The sequence below is a fragment of the Balaenoptera physalus genome (genome assembly GCF_965194825.1).
Source record: "Balaenoptera physalus genome assembly, chromosome: 1".
Lineage (NCBI taxonomy): Eukaryota > Metazoa > Chordata > Mammalia > Artiodactyla > Balaenopteridae > Balaenoptera > Balaenoptera physalus.
The window spans coordinates 186,548,218-186,572,996 of record NC_138882.1 but is presented as its reverse complement, the minus strand read 5'-3'; the positions used below and the strand labels follow the sequence as shown (position 1 = coordinate 186,572,996).

The following is a 24,779-nucleotide window of genomic DNA, read 5'->3' as shown; positions in this document are numbered from 1 at the left end:
CACAAGCTGTGTGATCTTGTTATTGACCCTCAGAATCTTGACCAGTAAAAAGAGGATGATAATAGTTCTCACACTGGAGCTCACTGTGGGAAAGAACTGACTTTATTCCATGTCAGGTGCTGGCACGTAGTATCAATAGGTGCTCAGTAGGCACGGGCTCTAACTAGCTATGATGGCTCAGTCATGCCTTCACTCAGGCAACAAACATTTATTAAGCACCTACTGTGTGCCAGCTACTGTGCCAGGTGCCTAGGACACTTGGTGAGCGAGAGGACACGCCCCTGCCCCCCAAGGATCTCACAGTCTTCTGGAGAGGACACATGGCAACAAGCAACCACAAGCATGGGGAGTTGCCATGGTAACCCACGACTCTGGCCTCACCACGGCCCAACCCTGACCAATGGAGCTACTTGGACACAGAGATGAAAATGACGAACGGGGAAGCTGGGTGGTTGTCTGGGGGGTGGGCAGCCGGGACCACAGCAGAGGCCCTGGTCTTGACCAGCCTCCTTGCCTGGGCTGGAGAAAGGCCTGCATTGGACCAGCCCCTGTCCATGAGGCAAGGGGCCATCGGCCTCCAGTGGGAGGGAAGATGCCAGGCTCTGAGCCCTCCCTGTGCGGAGAGTGATTCCTTCTTACTGATTTCTAGAAAGGGTCAAGAGCTGAAATTCCCAAGGACTTCTGTGGCAGGGGCAGAATCCTCCTTTTCCTGCAGAATCCCAGAAGCAGGGTGACTCTGGCCAGCGGGTTCTTTGCCTTTTGCCCCTGTGCCCAGCAGAGCACCTGGCCCAGTAGCAAAAGGTGCGGAGGCAGGGCTGGAGGGCGTCCACTATACTCCCCACCCCGACCCTGGCCGCAAGGAGCCATCATTTCTTGCAGACGCTCTGGTGCTGAGCTAAGAGGTTTACAGAAGTCATTTCACTGAATCCTCTCACTTCCGTTTTTCAGATGGGGGAAGCCCAGAGAGGTGGCTATTTGTCCCAGGTCACACAGCAGGTTGCTGGGAGGCCTCTTAGGATTTAAGGGATTAGGCACTGGCTCCCAGCAGCCCTGGCTGGCATTATGAATTGCAAGAGTGCTCTAGCCAGTGGGCTGGTCTCTACTACTCGAAAGACCTCAGAGGCTGTGACACTGCCCACGGGCCAGCCCTGGCTTTGGGGCTGGGATGGCCGAGTCACCTTCTCCCGGGACTGGGAGCTGAATTTGGGCCGGGTGCCCTTTGGGAGGCTGTCTCAGTCCTGCTTGGGTAATTAGGGCTTCTAGCTCAGGGGTTGCCTAGTGGTGGCGGAGGGGGCCCGGCTGAGGGCTGAGCAGCGCCTGGGGTTCCGCAAGCCTGGGGTAGAAGTGGGGAACCCTCTCCTGAGGGGCGAAGGCACAGGCTAGGAGGAGGACACTTCTGTCCACGAGCTTCTTCACCTTGGAGTAAAGAGCCAGAAGTCGAGGACCCAACGAGTCCAGTAAGGAGCAGCTGAGGAGAGCGGTGTGTCCTAAGTAATTTCCTAGAACGTTTTACTTTCAAGCCTTTATTTTTTTTCTTCTCTTTGAAGTAATGGCATTCTTTCAAAATGCACACAAAATCTTACACAGAGTTCTAAGCTACAAGACCTAAGTGAAGCTGATCTAGTTAAATGGAGGCGATGGCCCCTCGGAACCCTATCGGCTCTACCTCCTATGGGGTCCCACCTTCTTGGAACCCCTTGGGTGCTCTGGAACCCAGTTTGAATACTTGGCCCTAGAACCTCAGCTGGTGTTGGGGTCTGCCTTGGGGCTGCTGGGGCTCAGACGGCCCAGAGGTCTGTAGAAGAATGACATGCAGACAGGAGACAGTTATCTGTAAACGCTTTCTAGGAGCATGCTTCGGTGTGGACAAAATAATCACATGGTTCATTGCTCAAAATGCTTTTCTAGCCACTTCCCTGAAAGGCCACTGAAAAGGGAATTCAAGATCAAATTCCCCAAAGCAGGGTGCGGCCAACAGAATCAGGAAGGCTTGGGCCCAGTGGCCTTTGCCAGGCTGACGCTCGTTGGCCACAAATCGGTACTGTCCACTCTGGCTTGACGCTGGCTTTGGGTCGCAGGACCCCAGAGTCTCCTGCCTCTTACATAAGCTCCAGTCCTGGGCCCTGAATCTGAGCCTAAAGGAGTTGGATGGGTTTTGATTGCATCTAGTCCAAAGCTTCTTAACCTGATGTCTGGGATAGGCATGGGGGGGGGGGGGGCACGGTCCAAGGACCCGTTAAAAGTATAAAAATCTGCCTCTTTGTGCATCCTTCTTGAGACAAAGTTTATACTTTCTTCAGATCCTCAAACGGCTCCACAAGCAGAAAAAGATGAAAACTTACTGCAAACCCTTCAGTTGCCACTTCAGTTGTCAAGAAGTCTTCTAAGATTTCCTTAATTTACAGTGATCTCTCCCTTCTCTGAATTATCAAAGCTGTCGGTCACTTGGGAGGATCCAGCTTGGTGACCTCAGGTTTAGCTGGAAGGAGCCGGAACCCACTCACTCCTCAAAGCTGGCTTCCAGCTAGAGGTGCCACCCTGGTTGTAAATGAATGAAATACAACTGTGCTGTTTTCCTGCTTATCAGTTAGTTGTTCAAAGCAAACCCTGATAACCAATGACTACCTTAATCCTTTGGCAAGTATCCCACTCATTGTATGCAAATACTGCTGTTCAGTGCTTAAAAAAATGTGAAGGCAAACTTAACTACATCCTGTTGACTCTTGGACTGCTCACCAATCCTCTTTCCAGAACCCTCTGTGTACGAGGTAGTTCCCATTATAAAACAGCTTGTCTCTTGACCTCTCCATAACCCTGAGTGGGGTAGGCCAGGCCAGGCTGATATTATTTGACCCAGGGGGAAAGGGCTTAGTTTTGAAGCTAAAATCCTTGGTTCAAAGTCTGCCTTAGGCCAAGCATCCTGGGCGACTCACTTCACTTGAATCTTAGAAATGGGCTGCTGATCACCATTGTGGAAAACAGGACGGAGGTTTCTCAAAAAACTAAAAATAGAACTACCGTGTCACCCAGCAATTCCACTCCTGGGTATATATCGGAAAAAACCCACAAACACTAATTTGAAAAGGTACGTGCACCCCAATGATCATAGCAGCATTATTTACAATTGCCAAGATATGGAAGCAACCTAAGTGTCCATCAACAGATGAATGGACAAAGAAGATATAGTATATATACAGTGGAATACTACTCAGCCATAAAAAAGAATGAAATTTTGCCATTTGCAGCAACATGGATGGACTTGGAGGGCATTATGCTAAGTGAAATAAGTCAGAGAAAGACAAATACTGTATGATATCACTTATGTGTGGAATCTAAAAAAATACAACAAACTAGTGAATATAACAAAAAAGAAGCAGATTCACAGATATAGCGAACAAACTAGTGCTTACCAGTGGGGAGGGAGGGGCAATATAGGGGTAGGAAATGGGAGGTACAAGCCAGTGGGCAGAAGACAGGCTCAAGGATGTACTGTACAACATGGGGAATGTAGCCAACATTTTGTAATAACTGTAAATGGAAAGTAACCTTTAAAAATTGTATACAAATTAAAAAAAAATTTTTTTTAATTGGAAAAAAAAGAAAAGAAAAAAAAAAATAAAAAGCAACGGGCTGCTGATCACATCTGCCTCTGGGCCTGGGCGAGACAATGAATGTGAAAAAAGTACCGTGCAGTCCTGTAGGCTACCACAGTCATGCAGGGTATGGACCAATGTCACGTGTTGTATGAGGAGCCCAAGGACACCGTCAGCATCCAGTTCGGGTCTAAGTTATGAGTGATGGTCAAAATGAAGGATGTGAACATGGGCCTGGCCGGCACCCTCCCTCCTCCTCCTCTTCGTCTTCCTCATCTCCTCTCTCCAGCACCCTGAAAAACCCGGACAAAGGAATGACCCAGTCACTGAAGGACCCCGCTGAGGTCAGGCTGAGCAGAGTTGTCTTTTAATTTTTAAGCATTGCTTGACTGACGCTGGTGGCCTCTCTTCCTCCTGGCCCCTGACTCTGCGTAACTGTCCTCACTGCTATCATGCTGGTAACGATGATTCACAAAATCTAAGGGGTGGAAGGGACCCGGGTGGTCGTCCGGAACCCAACCTCTTCTGATGCAAGAATCCACAGCCCCCTCACTGCAGCCTGCTGACGGCAGGAAAGCTCCAGAGAGTGGAAGCTGCTCCTGGTGCAGGGCCCCAGCCTCACGTGGCCCTCCCTCCACCTGGAAGGTGGCCAATGCCATCTCCAGCCCCTGAAGCAGTCAAGCAAACGCTCATGGATTTGCCGTCCCACATAAGTCGTGGCTTCTTGTCCTTGTCATCTGGAGCCTGCTCCCTGGGCGCCCTCCAGTTGCTCAAGGACCCTCTCAAAGTGTTGACCATCACTGACCGCAATGCACTCAAGCTCCTTCGACAAAGTGGAACCAAAAAGCGTCTCCTTTGCTCTGGGCACCAATACAGTTGCTTTTATTTTCTTTTTAGAGGAAGTTCATCTTTGTTACCACTAACGTCATCTTGCTGGAGCTCACTCCTCTTTCCAAAGTGTCAGGGGCTTTACCTGGAGACGGTCATCGCACCAGGACGTAAAGTACCTTGTTTATGTGGTTCCCTGCGGCAGCTTCAAGCCTAGCTGGCTGAATCGATGAATGAATCTGACATAGTCACAATTCACCCAGAGCCATGTCACCCTCAAGTTGGTAGACATTTTTCACCCAAGGACCAGATCACACCATCACAGCTGTCAGCAAGAACAGATCAGAACTTGCTGAGCGCCGGTCTCCCCAGCAGACTCTGAGGCCTGGGTCCCAGACGACTCGCACCCACCCCTCTAGGGGTACACCAGCCTACCCAGATCCCCCTTCAGCCCACACACTTCCATTTGACTCAAGATATCAGAGGAGACAGGCAGTGTCTTCTAAAAATCCAAGTGCAGGGGAATTCCCTGGCGGTCCAGTGGTTAGGATTCTGCTTCCATTGCAGGGGGCACGGGTTCGATCCCTGGTCGGGGATGAAAGATCCCGTATGCCACGCCGCAGCCAAAAGAAACCCAAAAAACAAAAATCCAAGTGCAAAGCTGAGGGCAGGCCCCGAGCTTTGGAACGCTCTCAGAAGGAGGCCCAGCAAGCCTGGTGCCATGATCTTAGGGGAGCCGTGGAAGTGCCCCTAATCCCTCTCCTGCCTCTGGCCTGACCCCCCTGCGTTCCCCCCCACCCCCACCAGGGTGATCTTGCCAAGACTTAGGTTAGATCATGTCACTTCCCTTCTCAGAACCTTCCAACAGCTCCCGGCTTCACTTGGAGCCAAAGCCACAGCCGGTTCTAGAGATTGCTGGGCCCCATCAGCCCTGCCTTGCTCCCCGCCGCCACCCCCTGCATTACTCGCCCACCCCCTGCCCTGCTCCCACACTGCCGCCCTCTTCCTCCCGCCCCCTCTGTTCCAGCCACATTGGCCTCCTTGAAGTTCCCCAGATATCCCAGGTACATCCTCTCCTCTGAGACCCTCACTCTTCCCTCTGCCCGGAACACTGCTCCCTTCATTCCTGCCAGGTCTTCTTTTGTCTACTTTGCCTCGTTTGTTTTCTGCTTAGCACTTAGATCCTTACTGCGATCTAACGGGCTATTTTCTGTATCCTGTTTATTATCTGTCTCCCTCACCAAACTGTCAGGCTCTGCATGGACGCGGACTGTTGTCTGCTTTGCTCACCGCTGCGTCTCTGTGCCTAGAACACAGAGGGTGCGCCGTAGGTTTGTTGTATAAATGAGTGAGTTCCCACCAACCACGCATTTGCTAAACTGTCCTGATATTTGGCACTCTCTTTTTGAGAATCCAGAACTCTTAAGACGGCACTCATTTTAAGGGACCTCACTCACCCCACAGCAGACGAGCGTGCATTTGGGGATGCTAGCGTCTAAACAGATTTGCCTGTCTCTTTTTCATTTGGCTTCAACTCTTCCCTGACCTTCGTGGTTCATACAAATAATATGTTTCAAATGTTTCCCTTTCAGATATCTTATATACTTGGTAACAGCTCCCTTCTCATCAATACAGCCGAGGTCATTTCCTCAAAGTGATGAGAATCATTTTCTCAACAAATCACCAGATGGAGATGGGACAGAGAAAGTAACTACCTTGATAAAGAAATCGGAAGGGCTCTGTGCAGGGATAAACCCATCGCCCAGGCTCTGAAAAGCAGAAAGTTCAAAAGAGCTTGGGAGTCTGCACGAGAATGAACAGATGGGCAGGTAGACGGACAATGGACTTCCTGACTCAGGGTCAGTATTTCTAGATCTAGGGAGCATTCTCTGATTTTAGGATAAACACTGGAAGTTCCGCTTGACATGCTAATTAGGAAACTTGGGCCCTTTGTTCCCTTGAAAGCTACAAGTTGAAAACGCTAACATCTTCTGCAAAAGAGTTGAAATAAATCCTGGCAGCCGGCTACCCCGTGGCTGTAAAGGGAGTTTAGTAATGGGTGTGGGGCCTCCTACAGACTGAGGGCATATTTTCCAACTCCGAGTTGCTTCTTTTTCATTCAGTGGGATCTGATATGTAGCAAGAAAGGCTGAGATCTGCAGCGATGAGGACAAATGTCTTTTGCAGAGACCTTGGCACTCGGTTGCTCTCCTGGGATGGCTGAGCCATAACATGAGAATTTTAGAGCGTGCCAGGGTCTTAGGGGTCATTGCATCCCCTCTCATTTTATGGATGTGCTTCTTAGCTGCAGCCTAGAGAAGGGAGCCACTTTTCCAGGGTTTTAGCAAAGTCAGGTCTAGAACCCAGGTAAGCCCGGCCACAGGGGGCGTGGCCCAAGATGTGGGCACCTTTGTTCCCCAGGGGAAGTAGGTGGGGCAGTAAAAGGGAGGTGTTTGTCTATTCAGGTGACAGTCCAAATTGTAAAGCCCATTGTTTGAAACCCAAGGACCAGATGCTGCAAGCTGGAAGAATTTTCCTAGATGCCTCGGGTAGGACAGGTAGCCTACTTTCCTGCTCCCAGGCTGCATCAAATGAGAACCTGGGGCTTCCCTGGTGGTGCAGTGGTTAAGAATCCGCCTGCCAATGCAGGGGACACGGGTTTGAGCCCTGGACCGGGAAGATCCCACATGCCGTGGAGCAACTAAGCCCGTGCGCCACAACTACTGAGCCTGCGCTCTAGAGCCCGCCAGCCACAACTACTGAGCCTGCGCGCCTAGAGCCCATGCTCCGCAACAAGAGAAGCCACCACAAAGAGAAGTCTGAGCACTGCAATGAAGAGTACCCCTGCTCGCCACAACTAGAGAAAGCCGCGCACAGCAGCAAAGAACCAATGTAGCCAAAAATAAATAAATAAAATAATTAAAAAAAAAAAAAAAAGAGAACCCGGTACTTTTCCTAAACAGTCCCAGCAAAGGCTGCATTCAGGGTGAGGATGGGGGAGGTGAGCCACCGCTGTCTCCCGTGTCATCCCGGCTTTGTGACTTTCATGACACATCAATTGTTTAATGCAGCTATTTTGGCCTGATGACTCTGGGGCCCAAGATTACCTGTCTGGACCCTTCTCCCTTCTTTCTCCTTTTTCCTATTCTCATCAGTACTGGCCTAATTCAGAGTCTGAGATACAAACTGCTTACTTCTCCGGATCCCTAATCCACTCTACATCCTTTCCTTTCATTGCCTTCTACCTCCCTTCCCCAGTTTCAGCCAGGTACACAGTCTTTGATCGGTGGTTTCTTGAACCTGGGTTACCCTTCCCCCATCCCTTCTGGTTGAAACTCTTGACCTTCTTTAAGCCTCACTCAAATGCCACCTCTTTCATGAAGCCTTCCATGCACCCTTGTTATAGATTAATAGCTCTGGGCTTCTTCTGCTTAGCACCGCCCCCCACCCCAAATTCATGTCTACCTGGGACCTCAGAATGTGACCTTATTTGGAAATAGGATCTTTGGAGATGTAATTAGTTAAGGATCTCAAGATGAGGTCATACTGGATTTAGCGTGGGCTCTAAACCCAATGACTGGTGTCCTTATGAGAAGATGAGAGGACTCACAGACACACAGAGGGACAGACAGCCAGGTGAAGGTGGAGGCAGAGATAGGAGTGACACTGCCACAAGCCAAGGGACGCCAGCCAGGAGCCACCAGGAGTTGGAAGGGGCAAAGAAGCATTCTCCCGTAGAGCCTTCGGAGGGAGTGGGGCCCTGCCAACACCTTGATTTCAGATTTCTGGCCTCCAGAACTGTGAGAGAATACATTTCTATTGCTGCAAGCCACCAAGTTAGTGGTCATTTGTTATGGCGGCCACAGGAAACTAATACACACTATAATTTGTACCTTGACTGTAAGCACCTGGCCATGTCTCTGCCCCTCTCCAGGCCCAGAGCTGCATCGAACACCTGATAGGCATCTCAGGTAGGTTTGCTGGACTAGGTCTCTCAGAGATGGTTGTCAAGGGATAGTTGGGCCTCAGCCTGCCCCAGTGCCAGGGTGGGAAGGATATGGGATTTGCTGAATGGATGTGATGGAGAATAGGATTCACAAATCTACGTGAAGGGCTAATTCCTGGCGAGCTGCTTTAGGAACAGGGTTACAGACCCATGGACTGTAAATTCGATAATAGCAAAGCTGGTGCAACTTAGAGCCAGTTCTTATACTGGCTCCCTGAAATGGGTCCCCGAGTCCCGGCTCTACCCCTTCTCCATGGAGGGATTGGGCCCTGGTGTGTTGCCCCTGTCTCTATGGTCCTACAGTCATGGCCCAGGGCTCTAATCCAGCCACTTGCCTCCTACTGGACCAGAGGCTGGAACAGCCCCTGCAAATACTTCCAAACAAACAGTTCACTCTCTCCTCCAGGGGACTCCTGCTAAAACCACGTCAAGGTCAAAGACTGGAGGCTGGGCCTGCCACTAGCCTGCCAGGAGCCTCGTGGGGGAAGAGGTGAGCCCAAGCTCTATGAATGCTTTCGTGGAAGGAAATCCAGGAGGACATAGAAAATATAAAAGGGTTGTAGTGGGCAATAAACAGCAAGAGTCTTTGCCTTAGAGACCCGGACCATGACTGGCTCTACCCGGGTTAACCTTGTACATGGTGGCTAAGCAGAGTTACCTCCAGGTGAGGAACTTTCCAACTCCTGGCGCCTTTGTGTTCCTTTAAGAAAAACCCTCATTTGGGTCACCTTTGCAGCCTAAGGTGCACTACTGCTCACAAATATTGCCAAATCCTGTTTGACTCAAGGTCGTTATGGGAAACTGGGTTGTCACGCCCCCCAAGAGCAGACGGACCTCTCTTGGACATGCCAGCTATCTGCAGAGACTCTGGTTCTCCTCCCTTCTTTCTCTTTAGGGGGCCTTTCCCCTCAGGTCCAGCCTTTACTTCCACCAAGGGGAGGAGAGTCATACCCGTCCATCAAGGTCACTGGTCTAACACTGCTGCAGGCTGCAGCTGGTGGCACGCTCCCCAGCTCTCTCCAGCAGCTCCAGGGCCACCCCGAGCCCACCATCCACACAACTCTCTCAGCCATTTCCTCCAAGGTCCCCACTCCACAACACTCGGCCGGCCCTTTGTCCCCAAGCCCACCAGCCCCCAAACGCTCTCAGCTCTGGGAGTTGTCCCAAGGTCCTCTCACCGGGCCCCAGATGGACTCAGGCAAGAAGCGTTGATTTCAAATTCCCACTGTGACAGCGAGCCGAAAGCTCATTAAAAAGTAGCTCCAGGAATTGGTCAGATGATTATGAGTTAGAGGGACGGCTCTTGGTCATCCTGACTGGTCCGAGGACTGAACCTAGGGTGAATGGCACTGGAAGTTCCATAGGCCCCACGGATCCTGTTTCTGGTGACCAGATACCAATTTAAGACATATTTCTCATTGGCCCTGGATTTATTCTTTGGAAGAAGATATCTATTCCAAGTTAGGTGGGGCATGGTTCCCAGCGAAGGGACTTACAGGGTGCCTCTCTCCCCACTCCCCCCACCCCCAATGCCATATACTTCTTTCAATTTAGGCTTGTTTATAGTCAGTCAAGTTTTTCCAGATTGACTGAAAGAGTTCTTCATATGCCTACTGCAGCCAGTTACAAGAGCAGTGAAAGAGACCCAGGACTTGGGCCAGCTGGAAGAGTCAGAAGAAAGTTTCTGTGGGATGCAGACAGCTAAGGAATGACAATCACACGCGATTGTCCCAAACCCTACATGCTTCTGCAAGGGCACCTCATCTGCCACGCCTCCACAAAGGGGGCATCACCTCAAGGAAACGAAACTGCTGAGAAGGACTTTTGCTTCTCCTTTTTCCGTGTGTCCAAGGGTTAAAAACACTTTCAAACTCCCCTTCCAACTGCAAGGTCAAGCAGCTGTCCAAACCACCCAAGGAGAAGCAGGAGCCCAGGACAGCTGACCCCAGCTAGCTCAGCCTTGATAGCCCCCAACCTACAGCTGCCCCCACCCACCCACCCCTAGACACCACCTGGGGAAGGAAGAGTTAATCGGCAATCGGCTTTGGCTGATGGTTCACGCTCCAAAGTTCAGTCCCAGTCAGAGCCACCCCGGAGGAATTGTAAATCTCAGGGCAGTATTTAACAAAACAAAAGCAACCTGGAATTACATGCAGGTTTGGTTTTCTACAGTACATATTTACTTAATCCCCTAGGTATGTGGCTCCATGTCAGATCAGCTGGCTTTGCCGGCCCTTTCACCCCCTCGCTCACAACAGTTTAAATTTCAATCTAATTCCCTGTTTTTGCTCTTCCTCTTCACAGGGCTGGCTGGAGACAGCCAGCCTCAAATTTCTCTCTCTATTGCTCTAGTCACTGGGTGAGTCAGCCTGGCTTGGGTCGGAGTTGGGTGACAGCTGGCTCACTCTCCACACTCTTGGGCACCAGGTCTGGGATAAGTGGAGGAAGAGGTGCTGGGACTACCAAAAAGTTAAAGGCAGAGCTTGGGTGCTGGGGAGGTGGGGTTGCACCACAGTGCCACCTCGCCCTTCAGTGGGGAGGGACCCCCTCTGGGGCTGTATTTGGGGGGGGGGCGGAGGCAGCATTGAAGTGAGAACAAGGGCTCTTTATCAGCTGCTGGTTACCTTGTCCCCTCTTTCCAGATTTCCAAACACCTGGGCCTCCGAGCGCCTATCAGGCTAGGCTAGACATCCACCACCGTTTCTTCCTTTTCAAACCCAAACCAAGTATCCCCTCTTTTCTTGCCTCCAGAGCTGCAGCCGCCCAGGTTGGGGCTGGGAAGCGGGTTGCCAAGGAAAATATGAAGCGCCAGCTAACAGGCGGCTCCCAGCTCTACCCAGGAGCGCACACACCCTTCACTCACCAGGGTGGCGGCAAAAGAGGGAAAGACGAGAGGGAAAACACAACACCTTCCTCTGGGAGGGAGGAATGTCGGGAAGGGGGGGGGTCAGCTAAGTTTCGAGCTGGGGGTGAACAGCCAGCCACAGATCCCAGAGGAGCGGGTCAGCCCCGGACCTGCCAAAAAAGACAGTCCGGTGCCCGGGAAATGTACAAGGTGAAACTGACTAGCTCAGCACTCACGGGTGGCGCAGAGAAGTAGGGTGGCCGGCGACTTTCAGACCCTGGGCGCGGGTTCCGGCAGCGGCAGCAGGTGGGCGCACCCCCTGTCCCCGCGGTCCCCCTCGCCTTTGGCCCCCATCCCCTGGAGTCGCGGTGTCCCGGTACCTTTCTGGCGCCGCGTTCCGCGAACTCGCGAGCGAGCTGGCGCCCGATGCCTCTCCCGCCGCCGGTGATAAGGACGTTCTCCCGAGACAGGTCCCGCAGCTTGGCGGGCAGCAGCAGTCCGACGGCAGCCTTCACCACCAGATAGATCATCTGCAGAGGGAACACCACCAGCGCGCCCAGCCATTTCCACACCATCCTCCGCGCCGCGGAGCCGGGCAGGGGTGGGGGGGCGAAACTCCCCGGACCGCACAAAACAGGACTTAAAAAAGAAAACACCCCCAAACAATAATAAATACACCGAATAAGGGGCAGAGAGGCGTCCCACCTGGCCACTCTTGAAATCACCTCTTCCCAAATGCAAAGCAAGCACCGGGTGAGAAAAAGGGCGGGGGGGGTGGTGTGGGTGGGTGGGTGAGATAAATCCTCGGGAGGAGAAAAAGCGTCTCAGAAGGTTGGGACAGTAAGAGGGGTGGAAGGGAAGCCGGAGGTGGAAAGTTCTAACAAGAACTTTCGTGCCCCAGCAGCCGTTTCGGCTGGGGAATTCTCAGGTAATGTTTACAGGCTGACAGAGGAGTTTAGGCAGGGGAAGAAAAAAAAAAAAAAAAAAAAGGCACCAACCACACGCGCGCACCCTGCTACAGTCCCGCGGTTTCAAAGTGCAAGATTAAAAAAAAAAAAAAAAAAGCTGCTTCCAAATTGGAGCGCCCCCCCACCTTCTCCAGGAAAAAAAAAAAAGTAGGGGGGAAAGTGCTTGGAGCTCCCAATTTCAGCCCGCGAAAGCCTCCCGACTCATTGCTATTCTTGGGCTCAGGAAATTGCTTAAACGCGATCTGATTGCCAGCAACGTGCAGGAGAAGTGGGGGGTCCGGGTGTCAGTTTCTTTACGTGCATGGCTCGCCCTCGCGCGCGCCCGCTCTCTTCGGCTCCCTCCCTCCCTCTCTCTTCCAGCAGAGGCTGGGAGTTGCCGCTCGATCCGGCTCCCTCTCTCTCCCTTGTTAGCATTTATTGCCTTCTTTTTGTCCTTTCCAACTTGGAGAGGGCCCGGGTGCGGAGCGCGCGTGGATCGGACGCCCTGGTCTGCGCCGCCCTATCCATTCGCTCCCGGGGCAGCCGCGGCTGGCTGGGAGCGAGAAGGCGGCCCGTTTTCCCCCCCATTTTTTTTTAATACCCCATTAAGTCTGATTGACAGTTAAAGTTGTTCCGAGGCTTCACTACCGTTCCTCTGAGTGGCTGCCGCGAGCTCCCCTCCCCCTGCGCAGTGGCGGGGTGCGCGCGCGGGCGCGCACACGGGCTCGCTGCGACTCCGCTCTCCCGGGGCCGGCTCCCCTCGCTGCAAGCCGGGGCTTGCCGGCGGTATCCCTGAGGGCTCGCCGCCGTGACTCGCACACGCTGGAACCGACTCCTGCGAACCGGCTCTCTCCTCGAGACATTCCTCCTGGCCCGGGACGCGGTCTCCCCGAGCAGGGGAGCCTGCGGGCCAGGTGATCGCCCCTGCGTGCGGGGCAGGCCCGGGAGAGCTCGCGCTTGTCTTGATCCATCAGGTCGCCCAGGGTTTATTTCAGGTCATTTGATCATTCCCTGCCTCCATAGGACCAGGGAGCCACTTCTGACCCTTGCCCAGACTCCTCCAGTCTTCACTTAGAGTGCACTTTCTAAGTCTGCCCCGGGTCCCTCACGTTGACTGGGGTGAAACAGCTGGGGAGCAGGGTTTTGCTTTGAGGGGTGTGTGTGTGGGGGGGGCAGGGTAAAGGAACTTCTGCCCCCAGAGTGCCAATAAAATCCCAGTACGATTAGCTGGGAGCATATTTATTGCTCATCTGGGCTAGAATTACCTTGACTGACAGCAATTTCCTTAATAGCAAACGCCTGTAAACAAAACGTGCTAAACCCACGCGCCCCCCACCCCCCTTGCTGTATAGGCAGCAGCTTCTCTCTTTGGGTCTCCCTGGGCTGCCCTAGTGGGGCACCCACCTTGTAACCTCCTGCTTTCCCCCAATAAGAATGTCTCCCCTGCTGGAGGGTGGGACCCAGCTATTTTGAGTTGTCTGTTGCAGGAAGTCTGGGAGGTGAGTCACTGAAAAGCAGGCCCAGTTAAAAGTGCTGATGGGACTTGCCTCCTGCTGCCCCTGATGGTCCCAGGCCTGGAGGAGAGAGGGTGAGCCAGGGAGCTGCCCTGTAATCTGGCGCAGCAGTTCTCCAGCGAGAGGCTTGTTCAGACGAGGAGTGCTGGGCCTCGCCCCCAGACCTTCTGATTCAGCAGGGCTGGGTGTGCTGGAATCAGTACATTTAATGCTCTGCTGAGCATCAGGCGAGAAAATCACTTTGAGAAATGCTGGTTTGGGGAGGGGGTGGCTGGAGTTTAACTCCTCCCTGGGCTGCAAAGACCCTCTAGTTCTGGAGAGAAATTCTGCAGGCGAGGATCTTCCTTCTAGATGAATTTGGAAAATCGTTATCTAGACCGCTGGAAGAGCAAGAAGGGTTTGGTAGAGTGGGGCTGGATGAGAGAGACTGTCCTACACTGAGGGCTTAGATTCTGAAATTTAATCCTCCCACTGACCTTGCAAGGGGGTTATTATTATCCCCATCTGCCAGGTAGTGCAGAAGGGAGGAATCCAAATCCAGACGTGATTCCTCTTCCCACCCCAACCACACTCTGGCAGGAGGGGAGGAGAGAGGTGGAGACCAGGCTCCCTCCAAAAGTTGGACAGAAAGGCAGGCCATTTCTTTCATAGACTCCCAGGCCACGGCTAAAGGCAGGACTTCGTCAACGTGACGGCCTCCTCCCACCTAGGAGGTCTGTAAAAATGGAAAAGAAATCCCAACCCTGGAGAGACAGGCCCTTCCCACCCAGCTGTGGCCGGTGTCTGCCGGGCCAGCCAAGAAGACAACTGGGAAGGTCTGGAACCTGAACCCCTGTGCTCAGCCTGTTCTCATCTGTTATCCTCGACGCCACCTAGTGGTCTGGATGCAACACTGCGCCTCCAAGCTGCCGGAGCCTCCAGCGTCCCGTGTTCCTGCTCCCCTAACCAGCTAATCTTTTTTCTTCCAGGCTTTTCTCCCCACCTAAGGTTAACACTCCAAGCCTAAAAGGCCTCACAGGGATCATAGCTCCACTTCCCCACACACCCGCTACTGTGTGGAGTAGGAAATTGAAGCTCAGGGATGTGGAGTAACTCATAAACCCAGCAGCGTATTCACCTAAAAGCCCCCTGATCCTCGCCAGCTACCCAGCCCTGTTCAGATGCCAGACCAGCTAGGTGACCACTAGGTGCCACTTACATTTGCCATGGATGTGAGTCTGAGTGGGAAAGGGGTTGAGAACCCAAATGAACCTTCAGTATATCAGGACCTTTACACATACTCTCCCTTCATCTCCGTAACAGCCTTTGCGGGTGGGTGTCGCTGTGCCCATGTTAACACTGGGCTCAGCAGTCTAAATGACACACTCAAGGCCCACACAGGGGGCTCCCCTTACCTCTTCCAAACATCAGGTTTCGAGTGAAATCACAGTAAAAAGGAACATGTCAGGCAGCCCTAAAAGGTTTGGGGTTGGACTGTGGTTGGGAAGCGGACACCTTTTTTCTACTTGTTCCACCTTCAGGATGTGGGTTTTGTGGGCCTGGCATACCGTGAGCCTCTGGCCTCTTCCATCATCAGCTGCCCAGAGAGGTTCTGTGTGTTACCTGCTCTATGTCCCCCAAGTTCCCCAGGAAGATGAGGGCGAGGGGGTGCTGGGCTAGGGGATGCACAGTCTAGCAGGCTGGCCCAGAGGGTGCCTGTGACCTGGCTTCAGAGAGAACTGCGTGAGACACGACCCCTCCCCCTTCTCCGCCACTTCCCCTTACCCGTGTTTTTGGCTCGTGGTACCCCCTCCTCCCTTAGCTGGGAGCAGCGGGTGTGGAATTTAACTCCAGGGTGAAGTTTGAAATTTCACATCCCAGCCTGGGAGAGGGCCCCACGGTTTTCTCCTCGCTCCTGGAAACGTGAAAGGAGCCTTTGTGGGCTTGATGGAGGAGGGAGGTGAGCTGCAGCCTGAAAACCAGCTTTTTCCATGACTCAGCTCTCCCGGTACGGGGTGGGCACGGGAGGTGCGAGGACCCAGAAGGGCAGGCTGGAGCCACCTTCCAGCCCAGAGCCGCAGCTCATGCTTAGAGGTGGGCCCCCAAGAGAGCCGGCCCTGTGACCCGCGAGGGAACTTGCTGGCCCTTGATGGGCCACCACGCTGTAACCGCCCCTTTCCCCCAGGGCTGAGTCCCATCTTTTTTTTTTTTTGCCAGGTTTCATGTATTTTTTTTTTTTTTAGGTATAGTTGATTTACAGTGTTTCAGGTGTACAGCAAAGTGATTCAGTTACTATATATGTATATTCTTTTTCAGATTCTTTTCCATTATAGGTTATTACAAGATACTGACTATAGTTCCCTGTGCTCTATAGTAGGTCCTTGTTTTTTTAATCTATTTTATATATAGTCGTGTGTATCTGTTAATCCCAAGTTCCGAATTTATCCCTCCCCCCACTCCCATTGCATCCCCAGTGCCAAGCACACGAATGCTCTTTTCTAGTCCTTTTACCAGGAACTTTCCTTATCACCATCTCAACTGAGAGCTGGAGAAACAAACAGGTCTCAAGCCTTGCCTTCTACTTATCTGAGACTGACAGAGTTAAGAAAGTCACTTAAGATCACATAGCCAAGAGATAGAGGTGGGATTTGAACCCCGGTCAAATGCTCAGCTCTGTCTGCTTTATCCATGGATGTCTTCCAGACCGTATAGGACGGCCTGGGGAGCTTGTCCAAATGCAGATTCTTGGGTTCCCACCAGCATCCTAGGGTGGGAGTCCAGGAATGTGCACGTGGGCCAGTGTTCGAGAACCTCCCAGTACTGCCTCTCCTTGGCCCCTGGTTACTCAGCGCCTGCACGAAGCCTTCCTCGCCTCTTCCACCAGCAGGCAAGCTCTTCCCTCCTTTATACTTAGGATGCGTCACGACACTGAGCCCTCACCCTCGGGTTGTTCCGGGCTGGTGGCTCCACAGATACCTAACAGGGAAGAAAACGGAGCTGGAGGAGCAGGGCGTGCCTTCAAGCGGTCAGTCAGTCAACCAAAGGTCACGGCGTCTCTCCCTGGGCCACCGCCACGGGGGTTGGGGGGTAAGGCAGAATGGGTCAGAGAGGAGCCGTAGGGTGATGATTCTGGCTTTGGAATTGGGAAGCTCTGGTTCAAATCCCAGCTTTGCCCTTCCCCCCCTCCTATCTCCAGCTTCCTCATTTGCAAAGGGAAGATATTAGTGAGGATGGGATTAGCTACTCATAAAATCCCATACCAAGAGCTCAGTAAATGCCAACTCTCATTTTTACAGCGGCGTGGTGCCTGCTTGCTGAGGAGTTCAGCCACCGGCAGAGATGCAGGGCTTAAGTTAGCGGTGTTCCTGGACGGCCTGAGAGCAGGGCTTCTGGCCTCAGCTGGGTACCTCATTTCACCCGGTTACCTGCCACTCTGTCACCTGCCAACACACTTTCTCCAGGACCTTATCTCTGGGGCCGAGGAAACGCCTATTCATTTTGCAAGGTTTCCTTTAGCTCATGATGCGGTATTTTTTCCAGGAGGCTCTTTCCAGCTGCCCCTCAGTCCCCAGTTGCCCCTCAGTCCCCAATGTCCCCTTCCCCCAGCCAGGGCTGGCCCAGGGGGTTCTGTTCTCGGCCCCTGTATTGCCCTGCCCCCCAGCACAACGACGCTGCCCCGTAATTGCTGGTTTTCCCCGAATCTCACAGCACCCTGGGAGCTTCTCAAGGGTGGGGACTGGGCCGGCTCGGTGGGTGCGTGGCCTGTGCAGTGGAGCATGGGTTGGTGCTCTGCTGTCCCCATCTTGAAATTGGTCATTTCATCTTTACCCTGTGTTTTGTAACAAAACACAAGGTGACCTGCTGTCCCCCAGTGAGGAAATTGAGTGGCTGACTCAGAACTTTGGGGGCAAATGCAGTGAAATATGTCAGATGTGTGCCTTCATTCATTCATTCATCCACTTATTCATTCACTGGATATTCATTGAGCAGTGATTGTGTGCCCGGCTCTGCCACATTGCCAGGAGGTGAAGGGTGCCAGGAGGAATACAGGCAGGGTGTGGGAGAGAGAGATGGGGACAGAGGGATGAGAGTTGGGTGGGGACGGAGAGATGGGGCTAGTCGGGCAGCGGTTTATGTAGGGTGGCTGGGGAAGGCCTCTCCGAAGCGACCCTGGGGCAGAGGCCCGACTGGAGTGAGGCGTGAACCCGAAGAAGTCGGGGTGAAGAGCTGGGCGGAGGGGCAGGAAGTTCTGTGGTGGGAGGGTGCCTGGCGGGCTGGAGCAGCCAGGTGGGAGGAGGAGGTGGGTGGGTAGGGTAGCTCTCCTGGGGTCTCCACGCTCAGTGCGGTCCTAGACCAGCAGCTCAGCGTTGCCTGCGAGCTCGTGGGAAATGCAGAGTCCCAGGCCGCGCGCCAGACCTCCCGACTCAGACTCTACATTTTATTCAAGGCAATTCCCAGGTCTTTTTTATGCACACTGTTGTTGGAGGAGTGCTGAGGTATCAGGGTCCTGTAGCACAAGAACAGCTGCTGTTTCTGTTTCCCGTGTGACAGGAGCAGAGGGAGACGCGATGGGCTCTGTGTTTTAGAAGCAGCGCCCAGAACCGAGGGCGGGCGCAGGGCGAGCAGGGAGGGGGCTGTGGGATGCTCGGCTGTGAGGTGGCTACAGCTGCCAGGTAAAGACAGCTGGACGGCGACACCTGGAGGCCTTGCTGCTGTGCACGCCCAGCGCAGGGACCTTCCGGGGTGTCCCTGCCCTGCAAGGGACACTCCTCTGAGCAGGGCTTTAAAACCAGTCACTTGGTGCACGGACACACGGACATGCATGTACGGAGATACACATACATAGGAACACACACAGACAAACACACACACACAAAGATAAACACAGACACACAGAGACACACACACTCACACAGAGACATACACAGAAACACACAGACACATACAGACACACAGACACAGACACACACACACACACACACACAGACACACAGACACACACACAGACACACACACGGCTCTATCTGATGATTGGTGACTTTGCCCCAAGCAGAACAGCTGGCAGTGTTGACTGAGGGGGTTGGATCTGGAGGACCCTCTGGTCGAACGGAAACCAGTGTTCCATGAAGTTAAGATTGCCTGCCTTGGGGGGTCTTCGTGGAGACAGACGCCCCGGAGGACAGGAAGTGGGTGAGGTGGCCCGCCGTCTGCCAGGCCAGAGGAAACCAAGAGGGGAAAGCAGGCTTCAGATGGTGGAACATCTCTGTGGGGAGGGGACACACGGTTTCAAAGGCTGGAGACGTTTAAAAACCTCATAAAATACCTCCCCTTTCTAATACAGAACATTTGCCAAGAGGGTCCCTTTTCTCCTTGGTGAAGCCTGGCTAATAGGACAGGATACATTAAAAAAAACAACAACAACAAACAAACCAGGTAGAGTGGCTCCTTTCAGTCCAGGAAAACCTCCCTGACACAGGTGAGTGTTTTGTGTGGACTCCCGTCTCCCGTCCTGCCCAGGGCCGCCGTCTGCACACACCCACAGGTTTCCTTTCCATCACTGTCCTGAATCCCAGGCTGTGGTGCAGGGAAGCGGGTTCTGGGGCTCCGTGTGAGTGGATGCTGGGGCAGGCTGTGTGTATTCTGGCCGCCGGGGCTGGGTGGAAATGCACGCCAGAGCCAAGGCTGGGAACGTGGCAGGAACACAGGCGGGGTGGGGGGGTGGGGTGTAACCTGAGAAAGCTTCGGCCGAGGCCAGGAGGGCGCCCAGCGGTTATCACCTGCCTCCTGCCTCCTGGTTGGTCGGTCAAATAATTCTAAATCAGGGTGTGGGGTATTGATGTGAGGATGGCTCTGGGGTTGGCAAGGCTGTGTTCAAACACAAGCTTTGCCACTTATTAGCTATGCAACTATGGGCAGGTTATTCCCCTTTCTGAGCCTCAGTTTTGTCATCCCTAAAATGGGAATTTTGACACCCACTGAGATGATGTCTTTGAATGGGCTGGCATCTGGCAGGGAAAAGATGCTCAGTGGTGTTCTTCTTCCTCCTGTCTTCAAGTTCCCAAGGAACACACTATCTGGGGTGGGGTGGGGGCAGGTAAGGAGCCTGAGTGACAGGGGCATTGTCTGAGGGAGAGGTAAAAAAGGTGAGGGAAACCTGAGTGGCTTGGGTGTAAAAAGTCTTCCCTGGAACCAGAGCTAGGGCCTTAGGAATGCTAAATCCTTACCCTGGGCCAGGAGTTGATGAACCGTTTCTGTAAAGGGCTTTGCAGAACATATAATATTTATTGTAACAACTCAAATCTGCTGTTGTAGCAATAGGCAGTATGTAGATATAAACAATATGTAAATAGTATGCAAATAACATGTAAATAGACAACATGTAAGGAGCTGTAACACACCTCCTCTAGTGAGCATGGCTGTGTTCCAATAAAACTTTATTTATGGACACTGAAACTTGAATTTCAAATAACTTTGACCTGTCACAAAATATCATTCTTGTTTCGATTATTTCCCAACCATTACAAAATGTAAAAACCATACTTAGACTTGTAGACTACACACAAAAAGGCAGTGGGCCAGACCCTGTCTGTGGACTATAGTTTGCCAATTTCAGTCCTAGACCATCAAGCAAACATCAGTCTCTCAAGACCTCAGAAATAAATGAAGCATGAGCCTCAGAAAGCAGAATCTGTTTTTTGCCCTCTTTCTGGAAATGTATTCATAGGGACTGACCCTAAGTTTACATCCACTGTAAAGAAGTAGAGGGTCGGGCTTCCCTGGTGGCGCAGTGGTTGGGAGTCTGCCTGCCAATGCAGGGGACACGGGTTCGAGCCCTGGTCTGGGAGGATCCCACGTGCCGCGGAGCGGCTGGGCCCGTGAGCCACAACTACTGAACCTGCGCGTCTGGAGCCTGTGATCTGCAACAAGAGAGGCCACGATGGTGAGAGGCCCGCGCACCGCGATGAAGAGGGGCCCCCGCTTGCCGCAACTAGAGAAAGCCCTCACACAGAAACGAAGACCCAACACAGCCAAAAATAAAAATAATAAATAAATAATAAATAAAAAATTAAAAAAAAAAAAAAAAAGAAGTAGAGGGTCATTGGAGAAACCAAGTTCACTGAAAAATTTTTTAGAAAAGCAATAAGACTTGAGGGCTTCCCTGGTAGCACAGTGGTTAAGAATCCGCCTGCCACTGCAGGAGACACAGGTCCTGGTCCAGGAAGATCCCACATGCTGCGGAGCAATTAAGCCGTGTGCCACAGCTACTGAGCCTGCGCTCTAGAGCCCACGAGCCACAACTACTGAGCCCACGTGCCTCAACTACCGAAGCCCATGTGCCTAGAGCCCGTGCTCCACAGCAGGAGAAGCCACCGCAATGAGAAGCCCGTGCACCGCCATGAAGAGTAGCCCCCGCTCGCTGCAACTAGAGAAAGCCCGCGTGCAGCAACGAAGACCCAACACAGCCAAAAATAAATAAATAAATAAATTTATTAAAAAAAAAAAAAAAAGGCAATAAGACTTGAGAGTCTAATGATAGATTGAAGTCTTCCCAACTAACTGAGTGCCCACCACACCCTGGTGCTGTTTCCAGCTCATTTAGTCCTATCCGATGGGGCACTGAGACCCCAAGTGTTAAGTCACCTGTCTGAGGCCACAGGCTGGTAAACATTCCAGCAGAAGGCAGAACCTACAGGGTCTAACTCAGGGTCCTGGTGAACACCCTTCATTGCCTCTCAACAGTGAACCTCCCTTGAGGTTTATTACATCTCTGCCATTTATTATGAGGACCCCCAAAGATGACAAAGAAAGCTCAGATCCCGCCTTCAGGTGGGGAGACAGACGGGAAGCCCCCTGGCTCTGCACATGTGTCCAGACACTCAGGACCCCTGGTTCCTTTGCTGCATCTGGTCTGCTGTCTCCCAGGGGGCAGATTCGCACAGAGGGGATGCCTGCCAACCCTGGCTCTGTTGTTGAAAAGCCCTGCTTGGGCAATTATTTCAATGACTTAATGCGTGTTGCCCTGATCAGTTTATAAAAACAAGTAGGAAACAGACTAATGGAAGTATATGTACACATAATATGAAGATTATGTCTCTGAAATGTAAGAAACTTAATATTTGTTATCATTTTATCTTTTACTGAGCACTTACTAGGCACTGGGTCCTGGGCCTCACGTGGATTTTCTCATGTAGCTGTCACAGCCACCTGCTGAGGGGGGACACCATTGCATCCCCATTTAACGGATGAGGAAACTGAGGCCCAGAGAAGAGGAGTAATTTGTCCAAATCATGCAGTTTTAAGTGTTCCTGGGACACAGACTAAATAATCTGATCTTCTGGTCATTGAGAATCTGTGGCCTGAGTCACGTGCTTGTTCAGTGTGTGGTGGGTTGTCAGTTAGAAGGAAAAGATCAACAACAAAACCCCAAAAGCATGTGCACAATATTGACAATATACTATGTCATTAAAAATTTAGCCTAGGGGGCTTCCCTGGTGGCGCAGTGGTTGAGAATCTGCCTGCCAATGCAGGGGACACGGGTTCGAGCCCTGGTCCGGGAAGATCCCACATGCCACGGAGCAAGTAGGCCCGTGAGCCACATTACTGAGCCTGCGCGTCTGGAGCCTGTGGTCCGCAACAAGAGAGGCTGCGATAGTGAGAGGCCCACGCACCGCGATGAAGAGTGGCCCCCACTTGCCGCAACTAGAGAAAGCCCTCGCACAGAAACGAAGACCCAACACAGACATAAATAAATAAATTAATTAAAAAAAAAAATTTAGCCTAAAGAGCAGGGTGTAATTGGGAATTTTATACTTTTTTTTTTTTTTTTTTTGGCTTGTGGGAAGTCTGTTTTCCCACAGTTATAGCAGAAAAACCGTTAAAAGTGTTAAGATACAAATTTGTGTCACCAGGATGATTCCACTTTTGGAAAGAAAAAGCCTTAAGTCCATGTTCATATTTATTTAGCTTCCATTCAGTTGGGATTTACTGTGTGTCAGGCGGCATACTAAATGCTTCGTATTCATTTAATTTAATCTCATTTAATCAAAACAGCTCCCTTGAGGTAAGATCTGTATTTCCCATGTACATCTGTGGAATTAAAGGTCAAGCAGCTTGACCAAGGTCATGGAACCCAAGAGTGGCAGGTATGGAATTCAAGTTTAGGTCAGTTTTACTTCAAAGCCCGTTCTCTCTGCTTCTTTCTCTTTCTGCTCTGGACCTTTGTCCTTCTCTCTCTGTTTCTTTCTCTCCACACACACACATACGCAGGCACACATGCACACGTGCAGGTGTGCACACACAGAAAGAAGACAGAAAGGGAACACATCAGAATGTTAACAGTAACTGTCTCTGGTGATAGCAGCACGTGATTTTGTCTTCTTTTTATGTCTTTTTACATATTCCCAATGTTCTATAATGAGTTTATATTAAGAAAACTCCACTCAATGATCTTTTTGCACAAATATGCTTGTTTTAGAGTCAGCAGGATATGGGAGTTCTGGTGTAAGGCTGCAGAGCCCCTGACCATGGGCCTCTTTAAAAAATCTGCTAAAAAATAAGACAGGGGAGCCAGTACCTTTGCTTCTTGGAACTCTCTAATCCGTCCTATAATACCTCGCTTTGTAGGAAAGTTCTGTGCATAAATCCCATAAAACCCCACAATGTGCAGCTGACACTGAGCCTACCCAGAGCAAAATCTGCTAATGATCACAGCTTGCCCGAAGCCTGCAGAAGGATCAGACATGTCACAACCCCCATGCCTGTCTCCCGCCTAAGCCCTTTCTAATAAGGACTCTTTTCATGAGTTTATAAAAACACTTTGTTTGGATCACGTTGGGTCTTTATTTCATCTTACTTGAATGTTGACTGTCTGGGGGCTGGAAGGGACTGAGGCTGGCCCTGAAGTTTTGGGACCCAGAGAAAACCTTAGGTTTGTAAATCCAGCAACGATGACCTACCTCCCCCACAACCCTCTGCCTCCCTGCGGGACTGGACCTCCTCTGCAGCTGCTCTGGGTGATGAAGGTGGCAAAAGTGGGACGGAGTGGAGTAAATACCGGCTGCCCCTCTGGTAGTGGTCCTGAGGAGTGGGTTCTGCCCTACAAAACCTGAACTTGGGCCAGGCAGTTAAGCGCTCTGTGCCTCCATTTCCTCAGATGGAAAAGGAGGGTTATATTAATTACCTTGCAGGGCAGTTGTAAAACCACAGAGGCTGCCTAACACTTGATCGGTGACCTTCCCTCCCTCCCTTACCCCCACCAGAGTGCCCCTGAATGGTTACCTACTGCCTAGGTTGTCATAGCTCCGTGTTTAAAAGTTTTTAAACCGTAGGTCTCAAACGACTTACAGGAAAGTTGCAAAAATGGAACCAAGAATTCCTGTGTACTCTTCACTTACGTGTTAACGTTTTACATTTGCTTTATCCATAAGTGCATCTGTCTGTCCATCCGTTCATCCATCCATCTATCCATCTATTCATTATCTACACTTTTTTGGGGAGAATACACTGTGGACCTGATTGCCTAACAGTCCCAAATATTTCAGCATATACTTCTTGAAAACAAGAACTTTCTATTACATAACTACAGTACTTTTGAATCAAAATCAGGAAGTGGACATTGATACAATACTATCATGTAATCTACAGGCCTTATTCAGATTTTGCCAGTTGTGTCACTAGCACCCTTTACAACAAAAGAAAAACAATCTTTTCCGGTCTGGGATCTAGTCCAGGGGCACACGTGGCACTTACTTGTCATGCCTCTTTTGACTCCTTCAGTCTCTGGTCTTCTACCTCTCTTTGTCTTTCATGACCTTGACATTTTTGAAAAGCACAAGTTGTTAATGGGCTGAATTGTGTCTTCCCTAAATACATATGTGGAAGCCCTAATCCCTAGTACCTCAGGATGTGACTGCATTTAGAGACAGGGCCTTTCAAGAGGTGATTACATTGAAATGAGGCTGTTAGTGGGTTCTAATCCAATCTGTCTGGTGTCCTTGTAAGAGGAGGAAATTTGGACACAGAAAGAGACCCCAGGGATGCGTGTGCACGGGGCAAAGATCATGTGAG

The 24,779-nt window shown here is 51.6% G+C and overlaps 1 protein-coding gene across 4 annotated transcripts in view; it reads right to left on the bottom strand.

Annotated features, from left to right (window-relative positions):
* The window catches only part of DHRS3 (dehydrogenase/reductase 3), a 40,823-nt gene extending 28,149 nt beyond the window's left edge, over positions 1 to 12,674 (bottom strand). Inside the window, exons 1-2 of one of the 4 annotated variants that reach the window (XM_082423995.1) lie at positions 12,538 to 12,674; positions 11,653 to 11,802 (exon numbers count right to left, since the gene is read on the bottom strand). In XM_082423995.1, coding sequence (XP_082280121.1) covers positions 11,653 to 11,802; positions 12,538 to 12,654 — 267 coding nt within the window. In that variant the 5' untranslated portion in view covers positions 12,655 to 12,674. Of the gene's footprint in view, positions 1 to 11,508; positions 11,531 to 11,652; positions 12,259 to 12,537 lie in introns of those variants that run through there. The other 3 variants (XM_082423996.1, XM_082423997.1, XM_082423998.1) reach the window with 3 other exon arrangements.
* Between the last annotated feature and the right edge of the window lie 12,105 nt (positions 12,675 to 24,779).